Here is a 26,997-nt window from a genome sequence, read left to right as displayed (position 1 = left end):
CAAAGCTACACGTATTCTACTTGCTTCACGACTGGTATTCATTGGCCCTTTTAAGCCTTTTGGCCCATTGTTAGCCACTTACTTTCTCTTATTTTTAAGCACTGTAGTGCGCATGGTAGGAGCTTTCGCTCGTTTCCACGCTTTAGCGCGACTACAGACGTTTTTGGAAGTGGTACTGCCTTGTTAGAATTGGGTGGTATGACCTGATCCAAACAATCTAACATTTGGTTAACCGTTTGGAGAGTATTGTTGAACCTCTCTAGGTAATTCATCATAGCTGGATCGAGCTGAGACGTCGAGGGGATGTCCACCACGGTATCTTGGAGAATTGGAGGTACTTCGAGAGAAGTAACATCCTGTACCCGGGGGATCTCCTTGTTTTTGGTGCTAGTTCGCTCGATTTCAAGACCACGAGCTATTTGTTCGCAAGTAAAACTCATTGATTAGAAATTTTGAATGAAGAGCGAATATAAAGTCATGCCCTTCTTCTAGTGCCAAACTGTTGATGCGTGATTTTGACACAAAGACCTGCACGTGCAAAGTGCTAAGCTGTTCTCAGAAATTACACGTGATATGATTAATTCAAGAGCTAATCAATATAATTGAATGCAAAGACTAAATAATAAATGAGAAATGATTTTTAAAGTAGTTCGGATGGTTAAAGCGATTCCTACGTCCACTGTTTCTTTTATATATGAGAGATTACAATAAGTCACGTACAACGAACAACGAGCAGAGGTACAATAACTGAGTATTCAGAGAGAATATCAAGTCAGTCTCTTTCTCGTAAGTTATCTTTGCTCTAAAAATAAAGATTACAATCAAAATTAGAATGAAGGTTCAGGATTAGAATCCCTAAAACGAGGGGGGAAGTCCTCTATTTATAGTAGAGGAATTCAAGATAATTATTACAAATTTGTAAGTAGGTAGGTGCCGTGCAAGTCCTTCCTTACCTTCCATTGGCTGATAACGTAGGAAATATTCTCAAATTATCTGGGGCTTAGAGAGGCATGTGCTCCTTAATCAATCATAGACAAAACTTGAATCTGCTAAATTGATGATAACTGTATTATTTCTGTCTTGGGTTGACGTGGTAGCACTTGGACGGTGTAAAGCCTTCTTGAACTCTGATTAGTGCTTGCTGATGTAAGCTTACGTTAGGTTTTTTAAGCATTAGAGGGTTCAATGTCATACATTGATGATTCTCCTCAATTGTGACTCCCAGCTACTTTGTTTGTTAGGCATATGCATTTTATTTATTGATGTAAAAGATAGTCAAAACTCAAAACTTCTATTTTATTAATTTTAAGAAAATATAAAACTCTCCCATGAGAAAAATAAAATAAATTAAATATGGGCCTTTTATGTTTTTATGTAAACATAGAAATCAGAGTAACAGTAGTAAAGATTAAAAACAGAGGGACAACAAGCCTAACAACACCTTCCTCACCCTCTCATTCACCTGCAACCCACACCCACCTCTTCATTATCACCCATTTTTCTTTATTTTACTTTTTCTCTTCTTTATATCTTCTTCGGTGATCTCAAGATTGAATTTTATGGGAGGATCAATAGAATGACTTATCTACTACCGCCATTTAATTCCTTCACCACATCCTTCTCTTGGTGCGTTTTTTTCATCATATTTCTCTCTTTATCGCTTGCTCTTTTAGGACAATACATGAACAAAAAGTAAAGGAAGGAAATAAATTAGGAATTGATGATACTGACTTGTATTGGATGGTTATACAAAAGCTCTGGTGAATGTGTACCGTGCAAGCAAAACTTCTTCTGTTTTTATTATTGTTTTTGTTGTTGCTCGTTTAAAGGTACCGGTTAGAACAATTTCTGGGTTCAATTTTGTTTATCTTGTTGTGTGAATGGTTTGTGTTTGTTATTGAGGTAATTTTTCTTCTGGGTTTTTTAATTTTTCTTTAAAATATATTTATTTATTGATAGATTGAAGGGTTCTCTTAGTTTTCATCAGCAGTTGATTGTTCATTCTCACTTTACATATATATATATATATGTTGTGATGATTTATGTTGTTTGAAGGTGTGATTTTGTATTACAGTTGTGTTGAGCTATATTTCGATCAATTTGAAGTGCTATGCGAAAGTTGTTAACATGTTAAGGCAACTAATTTTTGGTTTGCAATTTCTTTTGTTCAGGTGTATGTATTGATTTTCTGGGCAACTATGAAGTGTATGAGCTTCATTGCTTGCTGGTATGGAGGTCAGAAGATTTGTGCTACTCGCATTAGTTGGATAGATAGGAGGTGCTTGGCTTTCAGTATACAGTCTTATAAGGAAGTTGAAGTTGAAATGTGGACACCTTTGGTAGATACATAGTACTAGCTTTAAGTGTTATTTAGGAGATGCATTTGTAGGGATTACCTCTAGTTTAATTGTTGCAATATTTATGGCATAATTTGGATCTTTTCATTTTAATAGACAGAAGAATATAGGTAATAAATTATCAAGACTCAGCTGAAAAACAGTGAATTGAATGGCAGTAGAGAGCTAAATATACACTAGAGAAGGGGGGGAAAAGAAGAGGAAGAAAAGGAAAAATAACTTAAAATTTTACTGATGGGTTTGCCGCAAGTGTCCTCTAGTGATAGTGATGAGGAAGTTGCAGCAACATCATTGGGCTCATTTTTGCAAAGCCCACCACGATTTGCTGGTGCAAGCACCTGTGATTTGGATGGAATTCATGAAGGAAGTATGAGCCAAACAGTTATGGATATCCCGTGCTCCTCTTTTGGAGATTTCCAGAGGAAAGCATCCTTGGAATTTTCCAAGTTTTCTGATGGATCATTTGGATTTGGAGGGTCAAATGATGCTCTGCCCAGTGTTCAGGGGTTCAAGATCGGTTCTGCAGATAAAGGTGGTTTGTTTACTCTTAAAAGTGGACGGAGTATCCAAGACCCTGTGTCTAGGATTGTGGGTTTTGAATCACGTGGAACAAGTTCTCTAGGTAAGGAATTTAATGGAGCTTCTTCTGATGATGTTCATTCTTCTTCTGTTGATCGCTTCACAGTTAGTGGAACTGAGTCCAGTAGGTCATTAGTCAGAAAGCGATTGTTGTCACCTTTAAAGAGTATGCTTTTACCGGACCAATTTAGCGGAGATCTTCTGGACGTTGGCTTCAGCAATTCTCAAATGTCTTTCTCTGCTGGGGCTGACAGTTCTAGCATTTCAGTATCGCAAGACCATAAGAAAGTAAATGTTGGAAGCAAAATCCCCTGCACTGCACCATCTTGGTCCTTATCCAGTTGCTTGGATATGCCATCTGATAACAGAAGAAGAACATCCATTTTTTTTACAGATGGCCCTTTGCTGGAAAACAATGAGCCAAGCAGTCATAATAATTGTTCGAATATACCTGGACTTGATCATTTCAATGAATCAAGCAAGGTAAGACCTCGTAGTGGGGTGATATCTATATCCCCCAAAAAGCCGATCTCACCTTCTGTTTCGTTGTCACCTCTCGGTCCAAAGTTGTCTGAAAGAATAGAAACTGCTGGAAAATACAGGAAGGTTAAGAAAGAGATAGAGAATTGTTGTTCATCTTTAAAGAATTTAGAGGAGTCTATTGACAAATGTGACTCAGGCATTATCTTTGGCCCCATAGAAGGCGAGTTTAGGTCTGGAACCCAATCATTTGAAGGTGTTCACAAAGAGTTTCATCCATCTTCTTTGGAAAGCACAGCTGGCATGAGTTGGCCTTTGAGTCAAGAGTCACCCCCCACAGCCCACTGCTTTAGGTTCATTAGAAGTTTGAGCGGACTCTCGGTAAGAAGGTCCCTGGTTGGTTCATTTGAGGAATCCCTTTTGTCTGGACGTTTAATTTCTGGAAAATCCAGCCAGGTTGGTAGTTTTGTTCTGTTACATAGGCAATCATGTGTTTGATTATTACTGAGCTATTGGGTATTGTTCATTGCAAATATCTGATGTACTTCTTCTGCTTGTTGTTGGCATCAATGTGTGCAGAGAATCGATGGTTTCCTTGCTGTACTTAGCATTACTGGGGGCAATTTCTCGCCACAATCACAGAAGCTTCCGTTTTCAGTGACCAGCGTGGATGGAGACTGCTATTTACTCTATTATGCATCAATAGATCTTGCAGGAAATTCATCAAATAAGTTCAGGGCCCACAAACTGCAAAAAGGTCTTGGACATGATGATTCACAAACTGTCAAAAGCTGTTTTCGAATTCCTATGAAAGGGAGAATACAACTGGTACTTTCATATACTCTGGAAAGCAATTGCTGGTTCTTGATGCGTAAAACAGAATGCATTGATCTTAGGACAAGACAGTATTTCTTTCACCTCCAAAATTAACTGAAACAGTATTTTCATCAGAAGCAATTACACTTTGATTTTACTTAATGTTTTACGTGACTTACCATTAAGGCTTCAGAATGACGGAGGGAATTTTTGTTTCACCTTTGTTCATGTTTATTACGTGATAGCTTGATGAGCCGGAATGCCCTGCTGCACTTAATTGTATCCTTCGGAAATTTGGCTATTTTAGTTGCCCATAACTTGAATTTGTGCTTGTATTGCTCTAGTGAACTAATATTTTACTAGAGAAAAGGATCTTTTAGTTGATGCCACACTGTATCATCTAATAGAGTTACTTAAAGTTCTGTTTTATGATCTCTTAGGCCTGTTCTCTTAGTTTTCATAATTAGATGGTACATGCGACAGAGGTTTTGGAATATGTTTAATGGTAGATTTCAAGTGGTCTTCTGTTATGAACATTATGTAGGGAATGGCTTTCATTTACTCTTTGAATTGTTTGCTTTCTGCAGGTTCTCAGCAACCCGGAAAAGACACCTGTTCACACTTACCTTTGCAACTATGATTTGAGTGACATGCCAGCTGGTACAAAAGTAAGCTGGAGTAAGCCCTTCATTTTGTCTTTAAATTATAACATTGTTTCTGATAGGATAAATGCTCTGACTTCACTTTGTTCGTTTTGAATATTCTTTTTCGTAACTAAAGATGTGAAAAAGGCAATTAGTATTTAATGTTGTCTTCTCATAAATTGCAATGTCAGTATCATCTCTCTCTCCTAAGTGAATTAATTCTAAAAATTGAGTTCTTTCCCTAATGAGAATGGTTTAATATGTTTTGTTTATGGAAGCAAAAACTTTAGTTTGTATTGGTAGTAGTTTCAGTAAACTTAAAAGATATCATATCTTATCATTTTATGCAAGTTATAAGTCTTCATTTCTTTGTGATATTATTGTTATCTGATTACTATCTTCCCTGCCTTATTACTGTTCAAGACATTCTTGCGTCAGAAGGTCACATTAGCCTCTGGCGTAACATCTACAGAGATGAAACGGGGACAGATAGGTTTGGACACCAAAGTAAAAGAAAAGGTAACTGTAGTCTCAGAGAAAAGCTACCATGTCAAGTGTAGTAGAGAATTCTCAAATTCACTTAGAGTTGACATGACTGTGCATTCTGTTGACCAGAATGGTGAAGTTAAAGAAAGTGAAGGTTCTAATTTTGTGGATTCACTAGATAAAGGAAATCCAACCAATCAATCCCAAAAAGTCAGAAGCATTCCCTCCTATATCCTTGAGAATAAGTGCAATAATGGTGTGTGCCAGAAGATTGATCAGAAGGACTACACCTGCATGGGTGCATGCCATGGAACCAACAAGAAATCAAGTCATGGTTGTTCAAAGGTTAATGAAAATGGTACTGGTGCTGGTGTTCTGCGTTATGCTCTTCATCTCCGTTTTTTATGCCCTTCTCCTAAGAAATATTCTAGTTCAGTTCAGAAATGTAAATCTCTACCACAAAAAGCATGCTTAGACTTGGAAAGGGAACGGAGGTTCTATTTATATAATGACATGAGGGTTGTATTCCCTCAACGCCATTCAGATACTGATGAGGGCAAGGTATGTGATTTTGGTTTCATGCATAATAGTTTTTAGAGAGCTTTTCTGAAATTTTATTTTCATATTGTGTTGTGTTAATGCTGGCAAAATTATTGGAGAATTTAGTTGCTATCTTGAAAGTATATGATTGTGGGCATGTGCTGGTTAAAATCCTGTATCCATGTCTCAGTTTCTTGGACTGTCGCTTGGTCCTGTGTAAACTGAAAAAAGGGGCAAGAAAACGATGAGTTGTTTTTTTTGTTTTCAATGCACTTTGTACCATTCTTAGATTGTAATTGTTTAGATAGATTTTCTTTTTATTCTACTACCAATGAAATGTGGCCTTAAATCTCATCTTGGCCTGAGGAACTTAAAGTTCAGCCCCAAAAAAAGAAAAAAAATAACCTTCAATTCATAGAACTTGTTAACCTGTTTATAGACTTGTGAATGGAAAACAAATGAAAAAATGGGCGGTCTTTTCTTGGTTTGGCATTTGAAGTGAGAACGATAAAACTAGTGGCCTCTGCTTTCACTGCTTGTTAGTTGATTTTTTTTTTTAAGGTTGTCATAAGCTTATGGTGTCCGCTGGTAGGTTGTTCTTGGATGAAGTGTCCTCACTAACAAGCTTCAAATAGAGATGAATTGACCCTTAATGTGAACATTTTACCTGGATATGAATATATTAGTTAAATTTCTATGCATGGAATTCTTTGTTTTGGTTATGTATGTAAAAAAATTTTATGATTTTTTTTTTTTTTTTTTTTTTGGTGTGAATATATATAGTTAACTGGGGTTTTTTGTGTAATGGCAGTTGAATGTGGAATATCATTTCCCAGAAGATCCGAGATACTTTGACATCGGCAACTGAAAATGTCTAGTATAACTCACCAAATATCATGCTTTCTTTGATTGAATTTGTAAATAAACAATACATGTTCTTTGTTAGTCATCTCATCTCGAAATGGCACTAACCCTGATCAACAACTTGTACAGATTTTCATTTCTCTAATAATTTGATGGGTTAATACATTTTTACTTGGCAGCATTCATTAGTGATATGTTTTGGTAATGGATCCTGAATTGAAAACCCAAATGTTAATGAGCTTTATTTTGAAAAGTACTGGACTACTTTTGAGAAGTTTAGTGTAGGTTTTGGACCAAAGGTAATTAAGGACCACATTGGTCTGTTGCAATGCTGAAATGTCAGTGCAATTCAGAGCCCACTACTCAAGCTGGGTTAAAAATTCGTAACCCAGGATTTCAAGCCCCATTCGTAGTGATCTGGGTGTACTGCATTCCAATTAAGCTTTTTTATATCTTAATATTTTCAATATTTAAGACTTATTAATTATAATTCAAAATAAATATTTGAATCCATTTCAATAAAACATGTCTTCATATAAATTTTTTTTTTTAATAAAAAAGTAATTAAATTAGGACGTCTTTGAATTTTAATTTTTGAAATATGAGGGAAGGGACATTGAGCAAAGATGCAGAAGCCATTTGGTGAAGAAATGCTAATTGTGTGGCAGTGGCAGTTTTATTTGTCACGTGATAAACTGTGTGTCCCAAATGGTTTGTTATTGTATGGTCCAACTAGTTACTGGGCAAATAAAGCAAAAAAAGGAAAAGCTGCCACTAGTTGAACTAAACAACAAATTGTGAAGTTGCATCTTAGAGTTAGAGTTAGAGTTAGAATGAGGAATCATAAACACAAAATTAGAAAGAGATTGAGAACTCCAATATACAACCAGCCAACCTAGAACTAACCCATTACAAGAAACCCTACTCTAATCTCTTATCATCATGTCAATCTCTTCAAAGTGTCTCATCCATCTGCCCCTTCATTATATTATTCCTGCTCTCTCACAGGCCGAATATTGATTTGTTTTGGTAACTGATTTGTTCTCGATCACCTGCTTTTTTGGTTGTACTACTGCTGAGCTGTTTGTATTGTGTGAGCCTATAATGGCTGACACAAATAACACACACTCAGTCACAGAGTGAACGGAGGTAACACTGTCGCCACTTCTTGTCTTTCCCAATCTGCCCCCCTTCTCCTCCTTTCTATTTCTCATATTCTTCTTTACTCTTTCCTTCATGCCTTATTCTCTCTGTGTTCTGGGACGTACACGTTCAGATAGATCATCCCACCAAATTTCATGACTTCATCACTTTCTTTGCTAATAGGAATATTCATTTTGTTAAAAATTCATGCAAAGAAGGGGGCATTTGTGTCTATTAATCCTCGACCAATCACATCCCAACAAGTTTTTATAACAGATAGAAACAAAAGCTTAAAACCCCATATAAACACCTCTCACTCCCACTCCCACTCCCGCTCTCACTCTGGCCTTCGTATAAACTTCCCTCACTCTCACTCTCGCCTTCGTATAAACCTCCCTCGCTCTCACTCTCACTCTCAGTCTCACCTTCGTTTCATTCTGTTCACTCCTTCAAAATGGCAGACCGTAACGTTTACCATTTCCTCACCTCCAACAATCCAAGACCCACCAAACGACAAGCTCATCACCCTCACCAACATCAACAACCGCCGCTACCTCCCCCTGCACCACCCACTGCCACCCGCCTCTTTCAATGTCTCTATTGTCCCAGAAAATTCTACAGCTCTCAAGCTCTGGGTGGCCACCAAAATGCCCACAAGCGTGAGCGAGCAGCTGCACGTCGAAACTTGAACTATCCATCCATTAACATTGAGGTTACTTCCCCACCCATTTTTGGTTCTCGTCTTCCAACCCACCAACTCCCTTCTTTAGAGCACCACGCTGCACCCCTGCTCGTTGAGCAGTTCCAGCAACAGCAACCTGCACCCTTCTTCGTTGAACAGTTCCAACAACAGCAACAGTACCAGTACCAGTACCAGTATGGGCCGTACCAGTACCCGTCCACCTCCGTTCCTCCTCACAACGTTACTTATCACGGTTGTGGCTCCATTACGCCTCCTACCGTTATCACTCCCGATGGTTCGTCTCTCCCACCCGCTGATAATGCTGACAAAGCCAGCTAACTTGATCTCACCCTCCACTTGTAATGGTTTTTGTTTTTTGTTTTCTTGGGTTATTTGTTTGTTGTTTAATGTTGAGTTGAAAGTTTGAGATTTGGCACTTTACATTAGCTTTTATATTTGATGGTTACGTTACTGATGTGTTTATCATCTTCATCATTATTATTTCTCTCTCTCTTTTGCTTCCCCGTGGATTTGATATTCTTTACTCGTAGTATTATCCTAAAATGCCCTTTATCTTTAATCATATTCTGTATACTGGTACGTATGGTGTGTTGGGGGAGAAGCAGAAGCTGGTGCATGAAAAAAGGATAAGGGTAAATGGGTAATATATGGAAATGAAGTTTCCAAAAACGAACGACTAAAGAGTGCTCTCTCAGTGTCTGGTAGCTACATTTGGCTTTATTTAGAAGACTCAATCTAGGCCCTACGATTGCAGGCATGAATTAATGATCATATATAAGTTGTTGGATGAAACCCGTGAATTAAATGAAGAGTTTAATTTGTAGTAGTCATGAACTAACTTAGGTTAGCGTGGCATTCAGATTCAGTTATTTTTTTGGTGAAGCTGACAGATAAAATGAAATGTTGCCAAAGTTTGTTAAATAACAGTTGACAGTGGCATGACATGTGTACCTGTACCATACAAAACGCCCATCATCCGTATTTGGAATCATATTTGTCTGACATGTGGCAGTTTCCTACTGTTGACGTATATGAGAAAACAAAGCTGAACTAGAGTCACAAAAATATTGGTTTTTATTTATATCAAGTCATTGGCTTAAGAAAACAAGATGAATCAGAAAAATGGTAATCAAAGCTCAAATGTGGGAACTTCAGACGTAAAGCCATGAGTGGCCTTGTGAATAAAACGAGCCAATATATTCCTGTAAGGATCTTTTTCTCTTTTCTCCCTTAAATAAGCAAGACATTTCTCAACTTCTGATTTCACTTCTAAATACAATTCCTGAGCCTTCTTCCTGTCTCTTAATTCACTCTCCCTCCCTTCAAAACAAATTAACAGTTGATGAACATAATTATGTCAAGGGCCGGGTAGGAAATGAAAGGAGCATATATACCTTGTGTTTGAATTGGTTTTCCAAAATAATAATAGAACCTGCCTGGAACTTTTGGTATACAATATGGCATGTGGACTGGCTGGTTTGCCACCTCGCCTATCGTATCACTCCTACATGATCACATGATTTTTGAGAAATATTTGATAACCAGAAAAAAGGAAAATGGGCTCTAACTGTATTATATACCTCAACTTCACTGTCTCGTTTGTCTTTTCTTCTATTCCTGACCGAAAAAAAGGGATCTTCTTTTGGTCATCATAATCAAAAACTACCTGAGAATAACGACTATGCAATAAAATTTCCATGGAGGCAAGTGAAGAAGATGCGATAAATATGAAAAAAAAAAAACAGTGAATTCATAAACAAAGCCATAGGTAAATGCAAGTAATAAATATCTCATGGGAACTGATAATTTTTAACGGTGACAGTGATGAACAGAAGAATATAGTTATCAAGCTTACTTGAGCAAAATCATCTTCGCCAACAGCACCAAATGGTATGATTTTGGCTCCAAATCTCGTTGCCATCCTCACAAATTCAGATGTTTCTGGCCAGAATAACTTGTATTCTTCACCCTGAAAAATATGAGGAATTATCAGGTAAAAATTTCAGTGATTCAATTCTAATTTCTAGATATCCATTATTTGTACATAGTCATGTTTCTTGATGAAAGCAGATAACAAATCTGTCAGCTTAACATCGTAGAAATTAATTACATTTCCTTCGATATGCGACTATCAGGCAGAACACATTTTGGTTACCTTCCGATGAAGAGCTTCTCGCATGCCTCCTGGATACAATAGGGCATGAGATTTTGAAGCCATAAGTTTATAGAGATTTTTCCCTGAGACAGGAACTGCACCCATTGCTCTGAATATGTCAAATGTTCCTAAATCTGGTAACTTTCCTTCTCTCAACTTGAAGAAAATCATTGGATGTGCTACTCCTCGAACAAGAATGTTTCTCTCAATCATAAATTGTGGTATCATTGGAGCCAATTCTATTCCTATTAGATTGTGATATCCAACGAACAATACTGGTCCCTCTGCAGGAATTCCAGAAAGCTCCATCACAATTTTCCCATCTTCTAAAGTTGAGAGCATGACAGGGCTAGTAACACTAGTAAACCATCTGAAATTAAATATGTTTTAGAACAAAAACTTTAGTTGGTAACTGTAAGTGTTTATAGTATAAGAATGTTACCTGCTCTGTTCATATATTTTATTAAATTCTGTAATAGTTGGTGGCATGTAATCAGAAACATAGTCGACGTTTCTTCCACGGCGATAGTAACTCGCAGATTTGATGATGGTTACCAAATCAACTCCATTTTCCTGCGACACGCGACATCTTTTAAAAAAGAAAGATATAGGGGCGGGCCGGCAGACATTATGTTCATGAACACTAAATTTGATAAATTAATAAAATTCAGTACTTCTTCTCTGTCTTTCAGGTAAGTTTCTGAGACAAACACTATTGGAAAAGAGGGGAGGTGAGAAGGAGATCGTCCTACCAAGAAGAGAAAATGTCCATTGTCATCAAAACTGCGGGTTTGACATTTTGGAAGTGCACGGCGAAGTCTTTGACCTTCCTCTTGACTTGGCAGCAACTGATCCCTTCCACTGTATATAAAAGATAAACAATAAATGAACTCAACAAACTTCCCTGAAAAGAATCACAAACTCAAACCGAAAGAAAAGGTCTGTGGAAGATCAGATGAGTTTTATAGATAGTTTTAAATTCCACTCTTAATTTCATACATCAACATGAAGACAGGGCCAACATAGATAAATACTCATCAACATGACAGGACTCCGTTTGGTCCAATCATAAATTATTACTAAAGTAATTGGATTGTGCCAAAGAGTTAGGACCTGCAAAGTATGAGCGTTTGAGCTTTTACAGCTTGAAGACGTGCATTGGCATATGCAGAAGCTGATTTAAGCAACTCTAGCTTCCAGAGGAGCGTTTCTTTAGGTAAGATATCCGTCAGAATCTGTTACTTAAATGATCAATAACATTGACTGCACAGGATAAGTATAATACAACTTGAGCATCAATATAGAAGTATATATACAGGAAGGTTAGATGACAATGCAACAAGATCCTGTGACAAGTCTTCGATTTTTGTTTGGCGAAAAAGGCCTTTCATCACATTATCCCTTGCCGTCTTCATGGGATCACCTAAGCAAAATATTCATAAGGGCAATGAATTTGCTAACAGCTCATAATACAATGTGATCGAGACTAATTAGAATTGTTTCTAGTAGAAATTTCAATCGTTTGAATGCCAGCAAACAATTTTACAAGAAAACCAACTTTTAGGAGGAATTAAAGAATTTTTTTTACTTAAATTCCAAGCATTACTCAAGTACCCAGATGAATATTTGCTTCTTAAACAAGTAAATATTTTGTAAAAACAAATATTTGGAGAAACATGAAAGCAAACCTTTCATTAAACTGAGGATATAAGACAAGGTAAGAGTTATTTGGCCTGGCATGAGTACCAGTAAAGGTTCTGTGGATTGCAGCACTGACTTGCTAAAAGACGTACCTGAAGAAAACACCAATTGTTGAACTTGAGAAAGCGAAGTGGAAATGGATTGTTTAAGCATATATTTTCCACTTTAATTAAACATTACATTAACCACTGAACATTGAAGCACCCTATTAGTATACATTATATGTGCATGGAACTGAGAATGATGTAGAGAAGAAGCACATTATGTTATGAAGTAATTAAGGAGAAAGTAACATCTCACCTGGATTAGCCAAAATTAGAACAAGATCTAGATCAGGATTACGAGCTGCAACAGCAAGTGCAAGGCACGCTCCAAGAGAATCCCCCACTATATATATTGGTTTGTTTGGTGACCGAAAATTCTCTGACCTTACACTTTTTTCTATCATCTTCACCAATCCTGATTATCAACATTATTAAACATCACATTAACAGTAATATTCATGTAGAAACTTGCTTAATTTGCAAAATGTACACCTGTAAATGATGTCCGATCCTTAGCTGGAATATGCAAGCACCATACATCAAATATCCTACATATTAAATTCATCAACCAACCAAAAAATCCATCATTAAACCCACAATTATTAAAATCCAATAATTCTAAATCCTGATAGATACTCACTTTCCCAGAAGTTCATGCTGTCTTATCAGTCCAAGTCCCACACCGTCAATCCCTGAAATCATAACCAATATTCATTAATATTAATCACTTTTCTTATATGAATTATTCATGCATGCACTTATTATAAACCACAAATGAAGAAGAGGTAAGTTTGAGCATAAAAAACAAACCAGGCAAGTAGAAGAGGACAGGAGAATCAGAAGTATGTGACTCGCATTCTAAAGGAGAGAACCAGCGAGGCGGACCACTGTCTGATCTTACCATATTTTTGGCTTCATCAAAATAATTTTTCAAACTCTTTCTTTTACGTTCATATTCCTCTAATTCTTCCTCCTTCAGTATCTTTATCGTCTCACCTTCTTCACTACTCTTCTTCTTCTCCTCCTCCACAAAACTCCGCCTCCTCGATGTCGTCGTTTGTGTTCTCAATGTTGTCGTTGCTGGTGGTCTCTCCTCCGTCCACAGAGCTACTGGCTTTATATTTGGATTCCCTTTTGGTTTGCCGGAAGTTGACGTCATGTCTCGACGGAATACCCGCGATAAATCGGCCGAGAAAATACAAGCTCCAATGGTGGCCATGGAGAAAATTAAACTCAGTATTCTCCGTGACTCTTAAGAGTTAATATGTTAAACAGGAAGTGAAAATGATGGGGTGACAAGACAATGGCGTTTCATAAAATTCAAACAGAAATGACAAACTGGCGGCTGTAGGTCCGGAGGAGAGATCGCCCGGAGGTGTTTGTATGTTTTTAGTGAGTTCATTGTTTTCAACCTTTGTTTAATATTCGCACAGCATTTATTTACTGCACTGGTTTGTATCGATTAGTTTATTATATTATTAATTTCCACGTTGTGACATTGAATAATAATATATGGAGAATTATTATCAAGAATGTCAGTTAATTATCTCGATCCAAAAAGTCTGATTGAAAGAAATGGTTACCAACTGACACAGACTCTTTCGTCTTTAAGATACCTTTATAATATTTTTTATGTATGACAACAACGTTCAACCAAGAGGTCCACGACCATATTATTGATGAATTTAAAAGAAAAATAAAGTCACAAAGTAAATGTCATTACCATCAGTTAGCAAGCAACCTTTTCCCATAATATTTATCCCCCCCACCAAAAAAAAAAATAAAAAAAATAAATATCTAGAAGATTAAGAAAAGTTAAAAGTCAACCATGTGTCTTCCAAATATTGCATCTCGAGTGTCACAGAAGGGCCAAGAAAATTATGCACAAATTGAATAAGACAAGCTCGGGTCTTTGATTGAAAATCAAAGTGTCAATTGCTTAATTCAAGCCGTTGATTTATGCTAATGGCTAAAATTAAGCTTTGCTTGATTCAATCAAGCAAAGGTCAATTTATGATGTATAGCATCAGCTTTGTTGTATTTGAAATTGCTACTCGTAATGTTTGGGATCTTGTTTTTCCAAAACTATGGAGACTTTATGCTTTTATACGTATTTTTTTTACGTTGGATATTTAATAGATTTCAAAATTAGTTGGATCCTTTAAGATTTAGAAATCTTCTAGGAGGCATTAATCCTATTGGGCATGTCCAATGTTTTTGGCTCTAAAGAGGAGTCTCTTTTATGCTGTAATTCTTTAATTCTTTTATAATATTACCCAAAAAAAATGTAATCCTATCACATATTATTTGAGACATATTCTAGGGGGCAAATAAAATTAATCCTATCACATATTATTTGAGACTTTTTTAATTTTAGAGCATACAATATTTTAATCTTAATAATAATTTGTAATTTTAAAAATCAAATACTTTTTAACCAAGGGCTAGACCCAAGAAGGGTCTAGTAGAGGCTGGTGTTCCCTTAAAAAAAAATTATTAATTTTTCTTTTTAAATGCTCAACTTTTTTTCTAATTTGCAACAATTTATTTTATAAATTGACCCGCTTTTCTAAAATAAAACCAACTTTTTTTATTGTTTGTTAAACAAATAAGGTTTTACATTTTATTTAATTAAATATATTTTAAATCCTTTTTGGGAATTGTAAGCCAAGTAAAAACTGAAAAAGAGAAATTGAATATTCCTTGTCCCCTCTTACGTTATTTTATCATAAATTTATATTTAACTTGCCTCGTTTAAGATTTAACCCGGGAGCCCTCCTAGTTTTTTACTCATTTTACACTTGTTTTCACACTCAAATTTGATTCTATTTTTTTTTTCATTTTAAATTAAAAAAAAAAAAAAAAAAAACCGTTTCTCTAATCTTAGCAGGGTTATAATAAATTCAATTTTTCATATGAGAACTATGGCTAATTTTACCTTAACCCTCACGAGTTTCAACTATTTTAAGTCCCTACTTATTTCATGAATTGATCTTAGCCCCCATTCTATTAAAATTAATAGTTATACTAACTGGAAGTCTGGTAAACTGGTTATTTTCATTTTACATGAAGGGCATTTAGGACTTTTCACTCTTTACCAAGAACCCTAGGATTTTCTTTCACCTTTTTCCCCTTCTTCTTTTCCTCCCTTCTTCTTTCTTCCATCTCTCGCTCTCTCTCCTAGGGGTGTTATCGAGTTGAGCTGAGGAGAGCTTTGGGGAGCTTGAGATTGCAAAAGTGTCAAGATTCTAGAGCTATGAATGAGGTGATAGAACAACGTCGTTCATGTGGAACGGGCTAAAGGAATGGTCATTCCTTCTTACATTGCAAATGATGTTCAGCTCGTGAATGTGAATTAGCCTTTTTCGAATAAGTCTTGATATGTATAGAATGGCTTGCTAGAACGGTTGTTCAGTTTGGTTGTTCCATTTTTGACTTGAGTTTGCTTGAATGAATTTTTGCTTCACTTTGGACAGATTTATGAATAGGCATGAGGGAAGATGTCATTCCAAAGTGGAACGGCTTAACAAGAGATTATTTTTAGAAAACCCGAATGGAATGAGTGTTCCATCTACGTGGACTGTCATTCTATTTGAAAAATCTACATTTTTGTTTTGGTTATCATGACTTGTCATAACTTTGTACATTGTTAGTCCATTAATCATTCTTTGATTAGTTTTGGCATATCAAAACACATGAGGGCTCAACACAGTCCCTTATTCCATCAACCACTTAGAAATGGAATCATCAATCTGGATACCATCGTGAGGAGGAGGTATATGAACAAAGATAAGAACACGTTTCCTAAACCTCCAATTACTATCTATAAAGTGCCCGGTCAGAACCATGTACTCAATCTTTTGATTACTTGAATTCCATAAATTTGTTGTCAAGCTTGTTCTACTAACACTGCTCAACAAAGTCTTCAACTTCTTATTCTCTATCTCATACACCCTCACACAATCGTTTTTAACAGTATGGTGCTATATCTTTTTTCATTCCGGCATCCCACTTTTTTTGCATATTGTTAAAACCCTCCTCCTCCACAATTGTAAGTGGATACTCATGCATAAGCACCCAATGCATGACTAGTTCCCTCATCTTTGTTATATCAAACTTGTCCTGTGTAATAGGCATCACACTTCCCTATCCCTTAACATCTGAATCTACATGCTGAAAAATAATCTGCTATTGCCTATGGAGAATTATTTGCCTCACACAACTTTTCAAATGCCTTTCAAAATGAGTAGTGCTCTTGGTTGAAGTAATTTGCAGCTTGGAATTACAATGGATGCACTTTGCCTTTTTTTTACTGTTAGGTAGAACCAGCTCTCTAAAGTCCTCCCAAATTGCAGATGTCTTAGCTCTTTTTCTCCTCTAAAATGGATTATCATCTTCAGTAGGTGAGCTACTGGTAGTAGAACAGTTGGACTTCCACCCGTATTAGCTACATCCTCGTTGAAGTTTTGAGGTTTAGTAGGTGAAACTGTATCATCCAACGTGGGTTGACTTGCCGATGAGTCCTTCATACCTATAATGGACACGACATGTTCAATTACAAACAAAAATATTTAATATAAGGTTGAAAGAGATGCCATTTACTAAAGAACTAAAAAAAAACTGTTGTCACAGTTGCACACACTGTAGTTGTGGGTAGGCAAGTGTCCCCCGCTGCAATCGTGCGCAGTTGCAGTTGCATATGCACTAGTTGGGGATTTTTCCCAAACCGGTGGTGGGAAGTTGGATATAGCTAAAAAATCTTTTTCCAGCAACCAATCCTTACTTTAAGAACAAATAACAATTTAAGAACAAATAAACAACCAATATACAACAAATATAGTAATATGCAACAAATATACAACATGTAAAGTTCGAGAATCTGGAGAAGAAGAAAGAGGCATGTGAAAAATTGAAGTACCTGTGTCGTTAGCATCGTCAGAGCGTTAGGTCAACGGATTTGACAGAGAATCTCAGTGGTCGGAGTTGCAGCGAAACGAGAGAGGGACTTGTTTATTAATGAGGTTTCTCACATCAACAAAACTGATAATTTTCTTTTATGTATATATAGTTTGGAAAAATTAATTTCTTGTTCCGCCCCTAATGTTTAGGATTTAGTATCTCTAATTCCTATCTAGAATGCATTGTACTTATAACAAGTATCACATCAATTCTAATTTTGAGTATCACATCAATTCTAATTTTGATTCAATTTTGGTGATATAATTGATAAATTATCTTAAAATTTCCTTTATATAATTAATTTGATAGACAATAATATATAAGTTCACAAATCAATATAGATTTTTTTTAGTAATATATAAACTGATTTGATATTGTTCTGTATCATGGCATGGAAATGGATACATGATTGATAGTCATTTGTTGCATTAACTTTTTTTTTTTTAATTATATAGTTTATATATACACATGTTTGGTAGCTTGTATTGTAATGTACCCTGGATTTAATTTACATTAGAAAGGTCTAGCCTGTTACAGCAAAACGCCACATATTTTGGCTGATCCGGCTACTCCACTAGGTAGATCGTTCAATGGTCCACCCAATGGAGTGGAGTGATGTCACAGGATGCGCCTTTGGTGACGGCGTCCAACTACTGCAGCGGTTGATGTTCGACTACCACTCTATCGGCCATTTCTAATTTTTTATTATATTATTTATTTAATTAAAAATCATTTATAAAAGAAATTACAATTTATATTAACTTTAAGGTGTTTTTGGTAATTACTCTTTCAAAAGCAGTTTTTGAATTCTAAAAGTTACAAATTGCTACTTTTGAAATCATTTTATAAAACCGGTTATTTGGTAATCAGCTTGTCCTATAATCATTTTTCAAATTAGTTTATCAAACATTTTTTGGGTTTTAGATTATTAAATAAGTGGTTATGAGAGAAGCTACAGAAACCCCGAACTCACCCTTAAAATGATGAAAAAACCAAATCAAATTAGTTTCAATCAACAAATGAAGAAATTTACAAGGAGGGAACTTGATGTTAATTTATTTAAATTTATGTAACACATATATTAAAAAATGTTCAATGTTTAAATAAAAACATATAGGATTTTGTAAATAATTAGATATTTACTAAATTATTAAAATATATAAACATATATTTATGATACTTTTATATAGTAAATATAATTTTAATATCAATAAATTATATTATTGTCCCTAGCAATTACTCATTGGTGTTACCAACAACAATGTCATTGCATCACATCCTCACTCGTCAATGATATGTTTGCAATACCATAAATGACAGGCCAATAAATTCTCTCTTTTTTTTGTTTCCTTCCCAAATTGCAATAAGTGTTTTAATTTTCTCTTCCTTAATTAAACTCCATTTTAACAATTTATAACAAATCTTTCATTGCTTTCTTCTTTTTTACTTTTATTGTTAATTTTCTCTTCTTAAATGATTGCAATTAATTTTCTCTTTTTTACGTAGCATACAATATATTAATATATTTTATATTTTTATGTCACGTATTTTACGTCATATTATATTAATCCTATGCTTGAATGTAACCATATCTAACATGTATAAACAAAACTATGTTGTTTTTGCATTGTAAGGCAAGTAATATCCCAACCAGCACCAACTCGCGCGTGCGTGCGACTGTCCCTAGCAACCTAACAGGCTGCCAGGGTTTGCCTTCCGCTCTCAACCACCACCTCCCCTCTCAACCATCCTAGCCATCTTTTCCACCCCTCATTTTACCCAAAAAAGGCCATTTTCTAGCCCTCACCACTTGTTCGACAAAATGCCCCAACCAACCAAAACTCACCCCTCCAACCCCAACCCCCATCCCAAGCCACCGACAATTGTCCCTCCCACACAAGGCTGTCAATCTTGGCCTAATTCCACTTGGGCTGATAAGTTATGAGTAACCAACTCCAAGTCTTCTTTTACACTTCCCACATGCTCCACAATGTGGAAAGAGATAATCTGGTTGTTAAGCCATCGGCCACCTTGCTTGAGAAGGGTCGAGCCTAATGGCACCTTTGCGTCGTGGGATCTTTCTCATGATGCAAAATGTCTTACCACACCATCAAGTCTATAGCCACAAGGGTGTGGACTTCTTACGGACTTCGACAAGTCCTGTCAGTTCGGGACAATTTTTTTCTTTTGTTTCAAGGATGAAGTTCAAGGATGAAGAGGCCATCCGCTCAATCTTAATGGATGGCCCATGACTATTTGGGGGGAAGTATATCATCTTCCACCAATGACAACCCATTGAATGTCCTAGAGCTTCCCAGATAAAAAAAGTTCTCATTTGGATTTGTTTACATAGTTTGCTCTTTGCTCTTTGGTCACATGAAGGTTTGGGCTTTACGTCTAGTGTAGTTGGCTGCCTATTATGGTGCGACCAATCGACTTATGAGTTCACCCGACTTGACTATGCCTAGGTGTGTGTGGAGCTCGATGTTGACAAACCTATACTGCATCGATCTACAGTTAGTTTGTTCGGCATCGTAAATGAAGTCGAAGTTGCTTATGAATGGAAGCCAAAGTAGTGTCCAAAGTGTTGCGTGTTTTTGGCCATGTTTGCCACTAGCCAAAGGAGGTGCCAACACCTTCTGAGGGCCTTGAGGAAGCCCCTAAGAGTGTCCCTCATCAGAGATCTCCAGGGGCCTCAAAGATTATGGTGAGCACCAACCCCCCTGATTGGAAGGGTGACCTCCCAAGTGGTGACCCGATACCAAGACTTCCTGGGGCCTCAAAGATCCACCCCATGAGCACCCAACTCCTTAATCGGTAGGATGCCATCCCAGGTGGTGACCCATTATCGAGACCTCCGAGGCATCAAAGATTCCCCTTGTGAGCACCACCCTCCTTAACCGAGAGGATGTCGACCTATTTATCGAGGCTCGTGATCTTTTGGCCCACAAAGCCCTTAAAAGGGCGGCGAGGAACTAATCGAGTGACGAGTCTTTTGTCGATGACCATGAAGGGTTGTTAGCCATGGTTCTTGCTATCCCTTTCGAAGACGTCGAGGTGGACCTCAACTTTGATATGGAGTGGCCAATGGTTCAATCCCAATCCTCTCGTCCATCGGATTTGCCGGCACCTAAGGGTAAGAAGAGAAGAAAAAAGGATGGCGATCCTAGCTTCTTGTTCCTTTTCTTCATTGTAGAGCCTACATGCTCTCTTTGGGCGTTTGTGCCTCTTTTTGTGTTTTTATTTCCAATCCTGCGTGCTCCTATGTAGGCGTTTGTGCCATTTTTTCTTTGAGCCTACGTGTTCTTGAGACAAGGGCGTATGTGCCTTTTTCATTTTTGTTTGTTTTTGGCCAACGGGGAATTTGCGTTACTTTGTAACCTCATTTTTTTTTGTTTTTTGTTTGTTTATAAAGTTTACTTATATATATAAGCAATATATAAAAGCAAAAAGCAACATTCATTAAAAACACATGCTAATGAATTGATTTTAATGATACCGTTTTTGAACTTAAACTTCCCCATTTTCTTATAATGACGTATTTTGTAGCTGTTTGGCACACAGTTTGAATAAATATTTCAAACATGTTTTAATAATAATGTTGTCATGCACCAATATCCTTACCATTAACACCACTTTGCTTAGTAAACAAGCAAACTTTTGATTTTAATCCTTTTTTAACTTGTCAAAACCGATTTTAAGACTCCACCATTAATTTTATTTCTTTTATTTAACAGTGACAGTGCAATTATAAAGCTGGACTCTAGATTGTAGAATGATATGTTAATGATTTATAATTTAAAATTAATTTTCACAATCAATTGCTGTCCCAACTTACAATTTATTATCTTCAAGGTTTACGTGAATTATGTGATTAAGAAATTCACTAAATTCATGAGTACTTTATCACTTAGATTTCTTAAAAATTACCCATGAAATTAAGAAAATATATTTATATGACAAAGGTAAAACAATCCAACTATAAGGAAACTCTAAGGTTGGTTTATACACAAAATTATGACTATTGACTTATGAAAGATCAATAATATTATACTTACGAAGAAATCTTACGAAAGATCAATAATATTATATTTACGAAGAAATCTTATATAAAGTCAGATGATAAAAAACGAATAGAAAAATAAAACTCATTATTATTTACTTTTTTATTTATTTTTTGTCACATTGTGTAAGTGTAGCTTTAGTCTTTGAAAGATAGCAGAAAATGTATGGGGATTGGGAAGTAAAAGCATGAGAATTGCTAGCATGCATGAGTCACGTGCCAGGAATTACACATAGGCAGTCAGCATAGTCTTGACTCTCTGGACTTTACTAGTTCGAGAAAACGTCAACAATAGTATTAATGCATGGCGGTAGCAGACGCCTCTTTCATTCGCACGTGGCGATCCCAACTCAACACGTGCGCCTTCCTGCCTCTCTGCTGTCTCCGGAGGATGCGTATGAAATGACGTTATTAACAAAAGGCAGGCCCTACCTCTTACTATAAAAACTAAAACAGACAGATTCGTTCATTCTCCTTTTCATTTTATTAAACGCCATAAAAAACAAAGACAGATTCGAATTATGGGTCAGTTTTGTAATTGCATTCAAGGGTTAAAGCCGGCTTTGATGATGGTTGTGGTTCAGATTGTATTTGCTGGTGTAAATGTTTTATACAAATTAGCGGCTGATGAAGGAATGAGTTTCAGTATTATTGTTGCTTATCGATTGATTTTCGCCACGGCTTTCATGATCCCTCTTGCTTTCTTTCTTGAAAGGTTTGCTCTTTTCCTTTTCACATATTCTTTCTTTAATTCTTATTTCAGATATCAGAAATGTCAGTTAAAATTCTTATATATTCTCTAAACATTCTTTTGTCTTTCATTTTTACTGTCTTTTTTCTGGATCAGTGTTATCTTCATGGTGGTATCTTCTAGTGCTCTACTGCTCTTGGAAGTTACCTCACTTTGTCCTCCATTTCTGTTTGGAACAAGAGACAACAAAAGTTTTTACCAAAAAGAAAATAATATTATTGAAATCACGAGAAGAGAACTTACCAGACTACTACTATAAAATTGTATTAAAAATAAAAAAATTAAAAGAGGAGTAAAGGTTTCGTATGATAATTTCGAATGTAATATGCTTCTTTTATTAGTTATTTTATTTTATTTTTTGCAGGAAAAATAGACCAAAACTGAACTGGAAGATACTGTTTCAAGCATTTCTTTGTGGGTTATTTGGGTAAGTTGATGCATGCATGTTTCCAGAAAATTAGAGGTGCATATATAGTATTGTATATTTATCAAAATATATAAATTTTTTCGAATTTAACTAGTTTATAATTAACATTTAATAGTACTTGAATTGCAGGGGATCATTAACTCAAAATTTGTACATGGAGAGTTTGGCCTTAACATCTGCAACTTTTGTTTCAGCCATGAGTAATCTCATTCCAGCAATTACCTTCATTTTGTCCGTTTCATTCAGGTTAAAAAATAGAAAAATTAAAATACATATTGAAATATTTGATTGATAACTTTAATTAATTGATTTTGATATGGATGATGACAGATTAGAGAGGGTGGGAATACGAACAAAGGCTGGGATGGCAAAAGTGTTGGGAACATTTTTAGGAATATGTGGAGCGATGCTCCTCACATTCTACAAAGGAATTGAGATTAATCTTTTCTCAACAAATGTCAACCTTCTTCATCATGGAGCTTCCAATTTCACATCTCCGCATGCAGAACCCTATAAGCGCCTTATTGGCTTCTTGTTGGCCATTACCAGTTGCCTCTTCTTTGCCCTGTGGTTGATTTTTCAGGTACCTTTTTCAATTAAATATAAAAGAATTACAGTCTGTAGCGATGCCCAATGTTCGTCGTAAAAGCCTGCATGTTTTCGCCTTACTGTAAAATTACATCGACACCCAACAAAGCGTAGGAAACACATCGGGCCATTATGTGCAAATATTATTATTATTTTTTTTTAATTTTCTTAAAATATATATTCTTTATTTTTGCAGGCTAAGATGAGTGAAAAATACCCATGTCAATATTCCAGCACGGCATTGATGTGTGTGATGGGAGCAATCCAAGCTGCATTTTTTGCCTTATGCAAGGAAAAAGACTGGAGCCAGTGGAAGTTGGGCTGGGATTTTAAGTTATTCACTGTAGCTTACTCAGTAAGTTCCAATTAATAATCCACTTTAATTGCACCATTTTTTGTGTCATTGAATCCTATTTAACTTTGTGACAAGTTCATTGTAACAATTTATTCATTGGGTAATTTGTGCTGCAGGGAATTGTGGCTTCTGGTTTAATGGTGACCTTGGTATTTTGGTGTGTGCGAATGAGGGGACCTCTATTTGCATCCATCTTTAATCCTCTTATGCTTGTGGTCGTAGCCTTTATTGGTTCTTTAATACTCGATGAGAAGCTACACTTGGGCAGGTAAAAATCAAATTAGTATTTAATTTTTTTCTAAGATATAACGACCCTTTAAAAATATATGGTGAAATTTAAGAAATTTTGTTTCGTATTTCAGCATACTAGGTGCAACATTGATCGTGTGTGGGCTTTACGCGGTGCTATGGGGTAAAGGAAAGGAAATGAAGAAAAGAACTCTATTAGTGCCAATTGAAGGTTTTGGAGAATCTAAATTAATTGATATTGTTATCACCTCACAAATTGACCAAACTTGTAATACTAGTAACATGGTTGAGGAAAATGAAGGCAAAGAAGAAAATAACATAGTTGAGATAGAGGTAAATGGAGGTATATTTCCAAGAGAAAAAGAAGAAAGTGATTCACAAGATAAAGGTATTTGATGGAGATATATCAATAAGGAATTAAATTTCTACGCTTGCTGACAAAATGCAATGTATGTATTTATAGTAATCAGACTGCCTATACAACAATTTCACTTACCAATTAAGTTAATTGGTTTTCGCCGAAAATTAATATCAACTCTCATCAAAGTTTGTACTTAAAATCAGTAGCGATCCAGAAATTTCTTTGAGGGTGGGCCAAAATAAAAATTTATTATATATTACTATTTTTGTCCATTAATATTTTTGTTAGGGTGAGCCAAAATATATAAATTATACATATTAATATTTAAAAAAAAATTATTGCTGGATTCGCCCCTGCCTAAAATTGTCTATCACGTTGTTTTATATGTTCTTACTTTATTTATTTAGGTACTTTTTCGCTCAAAACATGAATGAATATGCAACCAAATATCAATTACAGTTAGTGACTGAGGATGCAACTATGAGAACAGGTCACACATGATACCAGGAGATAAAAGGTATACATAAGATCATAACAGTCTTCTACTTACATGATCACAAAATAACTTTCCACTACTCCTGACAGAAAAAATTTATGTACATGATGAAAATTAATAATTGTTATTAGTATAGCGGAATGATATAGGGTGCACTTTGTAAGGCTGTAGAAGTTGATACAGGGGGCTTTTTGTAAGAATTAGAAGTAGACATCAAAACACTACCATTTTGATGTCTACTTGATGTATAAAACAAGTTAGTTTACCTTTGTATCAGTCAGTTAGAAAACGAAAGAGTAAAGTAATATCAGTTTTCCAGAATTTTTCTTCTCTCCTTATTTTTCTCTTTTCCTTCTTGATTCTTGGTTATAGATTCAAAATCGTTCATGGTATCAGAGCCCTAGACCAACGTCAAAGGCAATCTCTGTTCCAATTTCTGTCAAATTTCAACCTTAAATTTCTTTGATTCAGATTCGAGCTACTAAAAATGGATACTGATCTCACCCATTTCACGAATTCGAACTTTCCTCCTACTTTTCCGACTATCTTTGTAAAATTGGGAGAGAAAAATTACACTTTCTGGCGTTCTCAAATCTTGCCAGCGTTAACATCTCATGGACTTGATGGCCTTGTAACTGGAGAAAGATGTTGTCCGCCGGTGTTCTTAGTTGAGAAAGAAGATGATTCAGGGAAAACTTTAAAGAAGTCAAATCCAGATTATTTCACTTGGAAGAAAGTTGATCAATTCCTGGTAAGTTGGCTTCTATCTTCCATATCTGAATTCATGTTCCGTCATGTAGCTAAATGTATCACCTCTTATGAAATATGGAATCTGTTAGAATTACATTTTCAGTCAGTATCAAAAGCTAGAACATTGCACCTTAGAAACATGTTGCAAAATACTAAGAAAGACTCTTGTAGTATAAACGAGTATGTTTTAAAGATGAAGGAACTAGGAGATGAATTAATTTCGAGTGGTGTGCATATAAGTGATGAAAAGTTATTACTCTATCTACTGGATGGTTTGGGCGCTGAGTATGATGCAGTAGTAGCAAATCTGGTTTCAAATAGGAGTGAAATAACACTACAAGAAGCTCAATTTTTACTTCACAAGCATGAGATTCGTTTGGAGAGAGAGCAGAATGCATTTGGAAGTTTTCATGAACAATTAGCCTCAGCATTGATAGCTGTAAAACAGAGCTCTAATGACACTTCCAGTATCCCACAAAGTAAAATGGTCATGCCTGAAAATAATCTCACCACTGATCAGTAAAAAATGTTCAAATCTCTAGCCATGAACAATGTTGCTTTACAGACTCAGCAGCTTCCTACCACTCCACAACACCAATTTTTCCATAATTCCCCTTTTGGAGCAAATAATGCAAATCAGAAAAGTTACATACCTGAATACAATCTGCCTCATCAGAATCAGTTTCTTCCAACCATAGATAACTCCAATCAGTTCATCCCTTCTGCTATGTTTATGTACAATCCATAAGGAATGAGGGGTAGAGGCAGAGGAAGGGGACATTTTCAGCCACGTCTCATATGTCAGGTCTGTGGCAAAGGGGGGCACTCTGCACTCCAATGTTACCATAGATTTTATCATGGTTTTCAAGGTTTTACCAATATTGGACATACTGGAACTCCTGCTGGTTTTAGTAATACTGGAGTAGGTAATCCAGTAGGATCACAAGGCCACTTTCCAAGTGCATCTACTCATGAAGCTCAAGCTCTAATGGCCAGAGTTATGGCAGGACAACCAACACCAAATTCTGTCTACTGGAACCCAACTAGCAATTCTGGTTTGGTTGGAACATCTCAGCCCCCACATACAAATTCATCAACACTTTTCTTGGTCCAGCTTCAGCATCATTTCAGGGAGAAGGGCCATCAATAATCAACTCACAAAATGTGCCTATTGCTTCTCCTCAAACTGTTGCTGATCAGAATGGTATGTCGATTCAGGTGCCACCAATCATATGACTTCCGAATGGTGGATCTCAAGTTCAGGTTGGAAATGGTTAGCATGTTTCTGTTACTCACACAGGTGAGTCTCTTTTACCTTCTACTACTTGTCTTAGAGTGTTTTATCTTAAGAAAATGTTGTGTGTACCTCATATTGCGAAAAATTTATTAAGTATATCTCAGATTACTAGAGATAATGGTGTCATTGTGGAATTTCATTGTGATCATTGTCTCATAAAGGATAAGGTCACCAAGGCTGTTTTACTAC

General features: G+C 36.0%; 3 protein-coding genes across 3 annotated transcripts; 2 read left to right on the top strand and 1 right to left on the bottom strand.

Moving 5' to 3' along the window:
- Positions 1-2,811: 2,811 nt before the first annotated feature.
- Positions 2,812-6,944, top strand: LOC116129828. The gene is made up of 7 exons (XM_031415557.1): positions 2,812-2,833; positions 2,884-3,872; positions 3,996-4,244; positions 4,820-4,900; positions 5,300-5,395; positions 5,492-5,923; positions 6,714-6,944. Exons 1-7 carry the CDS (start codon positions 2,812-2,814, stop codon positions 6,768-6,770), a joined length of 1,926 nt encoding a protein of 641 aa, XP_031271417.1. The 3' UTR covers positions 6,771-6,944.
- Positions 6,945-8,363: 1,419 nt separating this feature from the next.
- LOC116129827 (zinc finger protein JAGGED-like) lies at positions 8,364-8,930 on the top strand. The gene has a single exon (XM_031415556.1). The coding sequence runs from the start codon at positions 8,364-8,366 to the stop codon at positions 8,928-8,930; it is 567 nt and encodes a 188-aa protein (XP_031271416.1).
- A 743-nt stretch (positions 8,931-9,673) lies between these two features.
- Positions 9,674-13,671, bottom strand: LOC116129826 (acyltransferase-like protein At3g26840, chloroplastic). The gene is given in 14 exon segments (XM_031415555.1): positions 9,674-9,932; positions 10,007-10,116; positions 10,193-10,278; positions 10,468-10,581; positions 10,768-11,137; positions 11,210-11,340; positions 11,520-11,628; positions 11,881-12,008; positions 12,084-12,190; positions 12,456-12,560; positions 12,769-12,927; positions 13,005-13,060; positions 13,153-13,204; positions 13,323-13,671. Coding segments are annotated over 14 exon segments (2,067 nt in total). The 3' UTR covers positions 9,674-9,741.
- Between the last annotated feature and the right edge of the window lie 13,326 nt (positions 13,672-26,997).

Source organism: Pistacia vera, unplaced genomic scaffold, assembly GCF_008641045.1.
Source record: "Pistacia vera cultivar Batoury unplaced genomic scaffold, PisVer_v2 Contig214, whole genome shotgun sequence".
NCBI lineage: Eukaryota > Viridiplantae > Streptophyta > Magnoliopsida > Sapindales > Anacardiaceae > Pistacia > Pistacia vera.
Note: the sequence above shows the minus strand (reverse complement) of the source record. Positions and strands in the feature narration are given on the sequence as shown.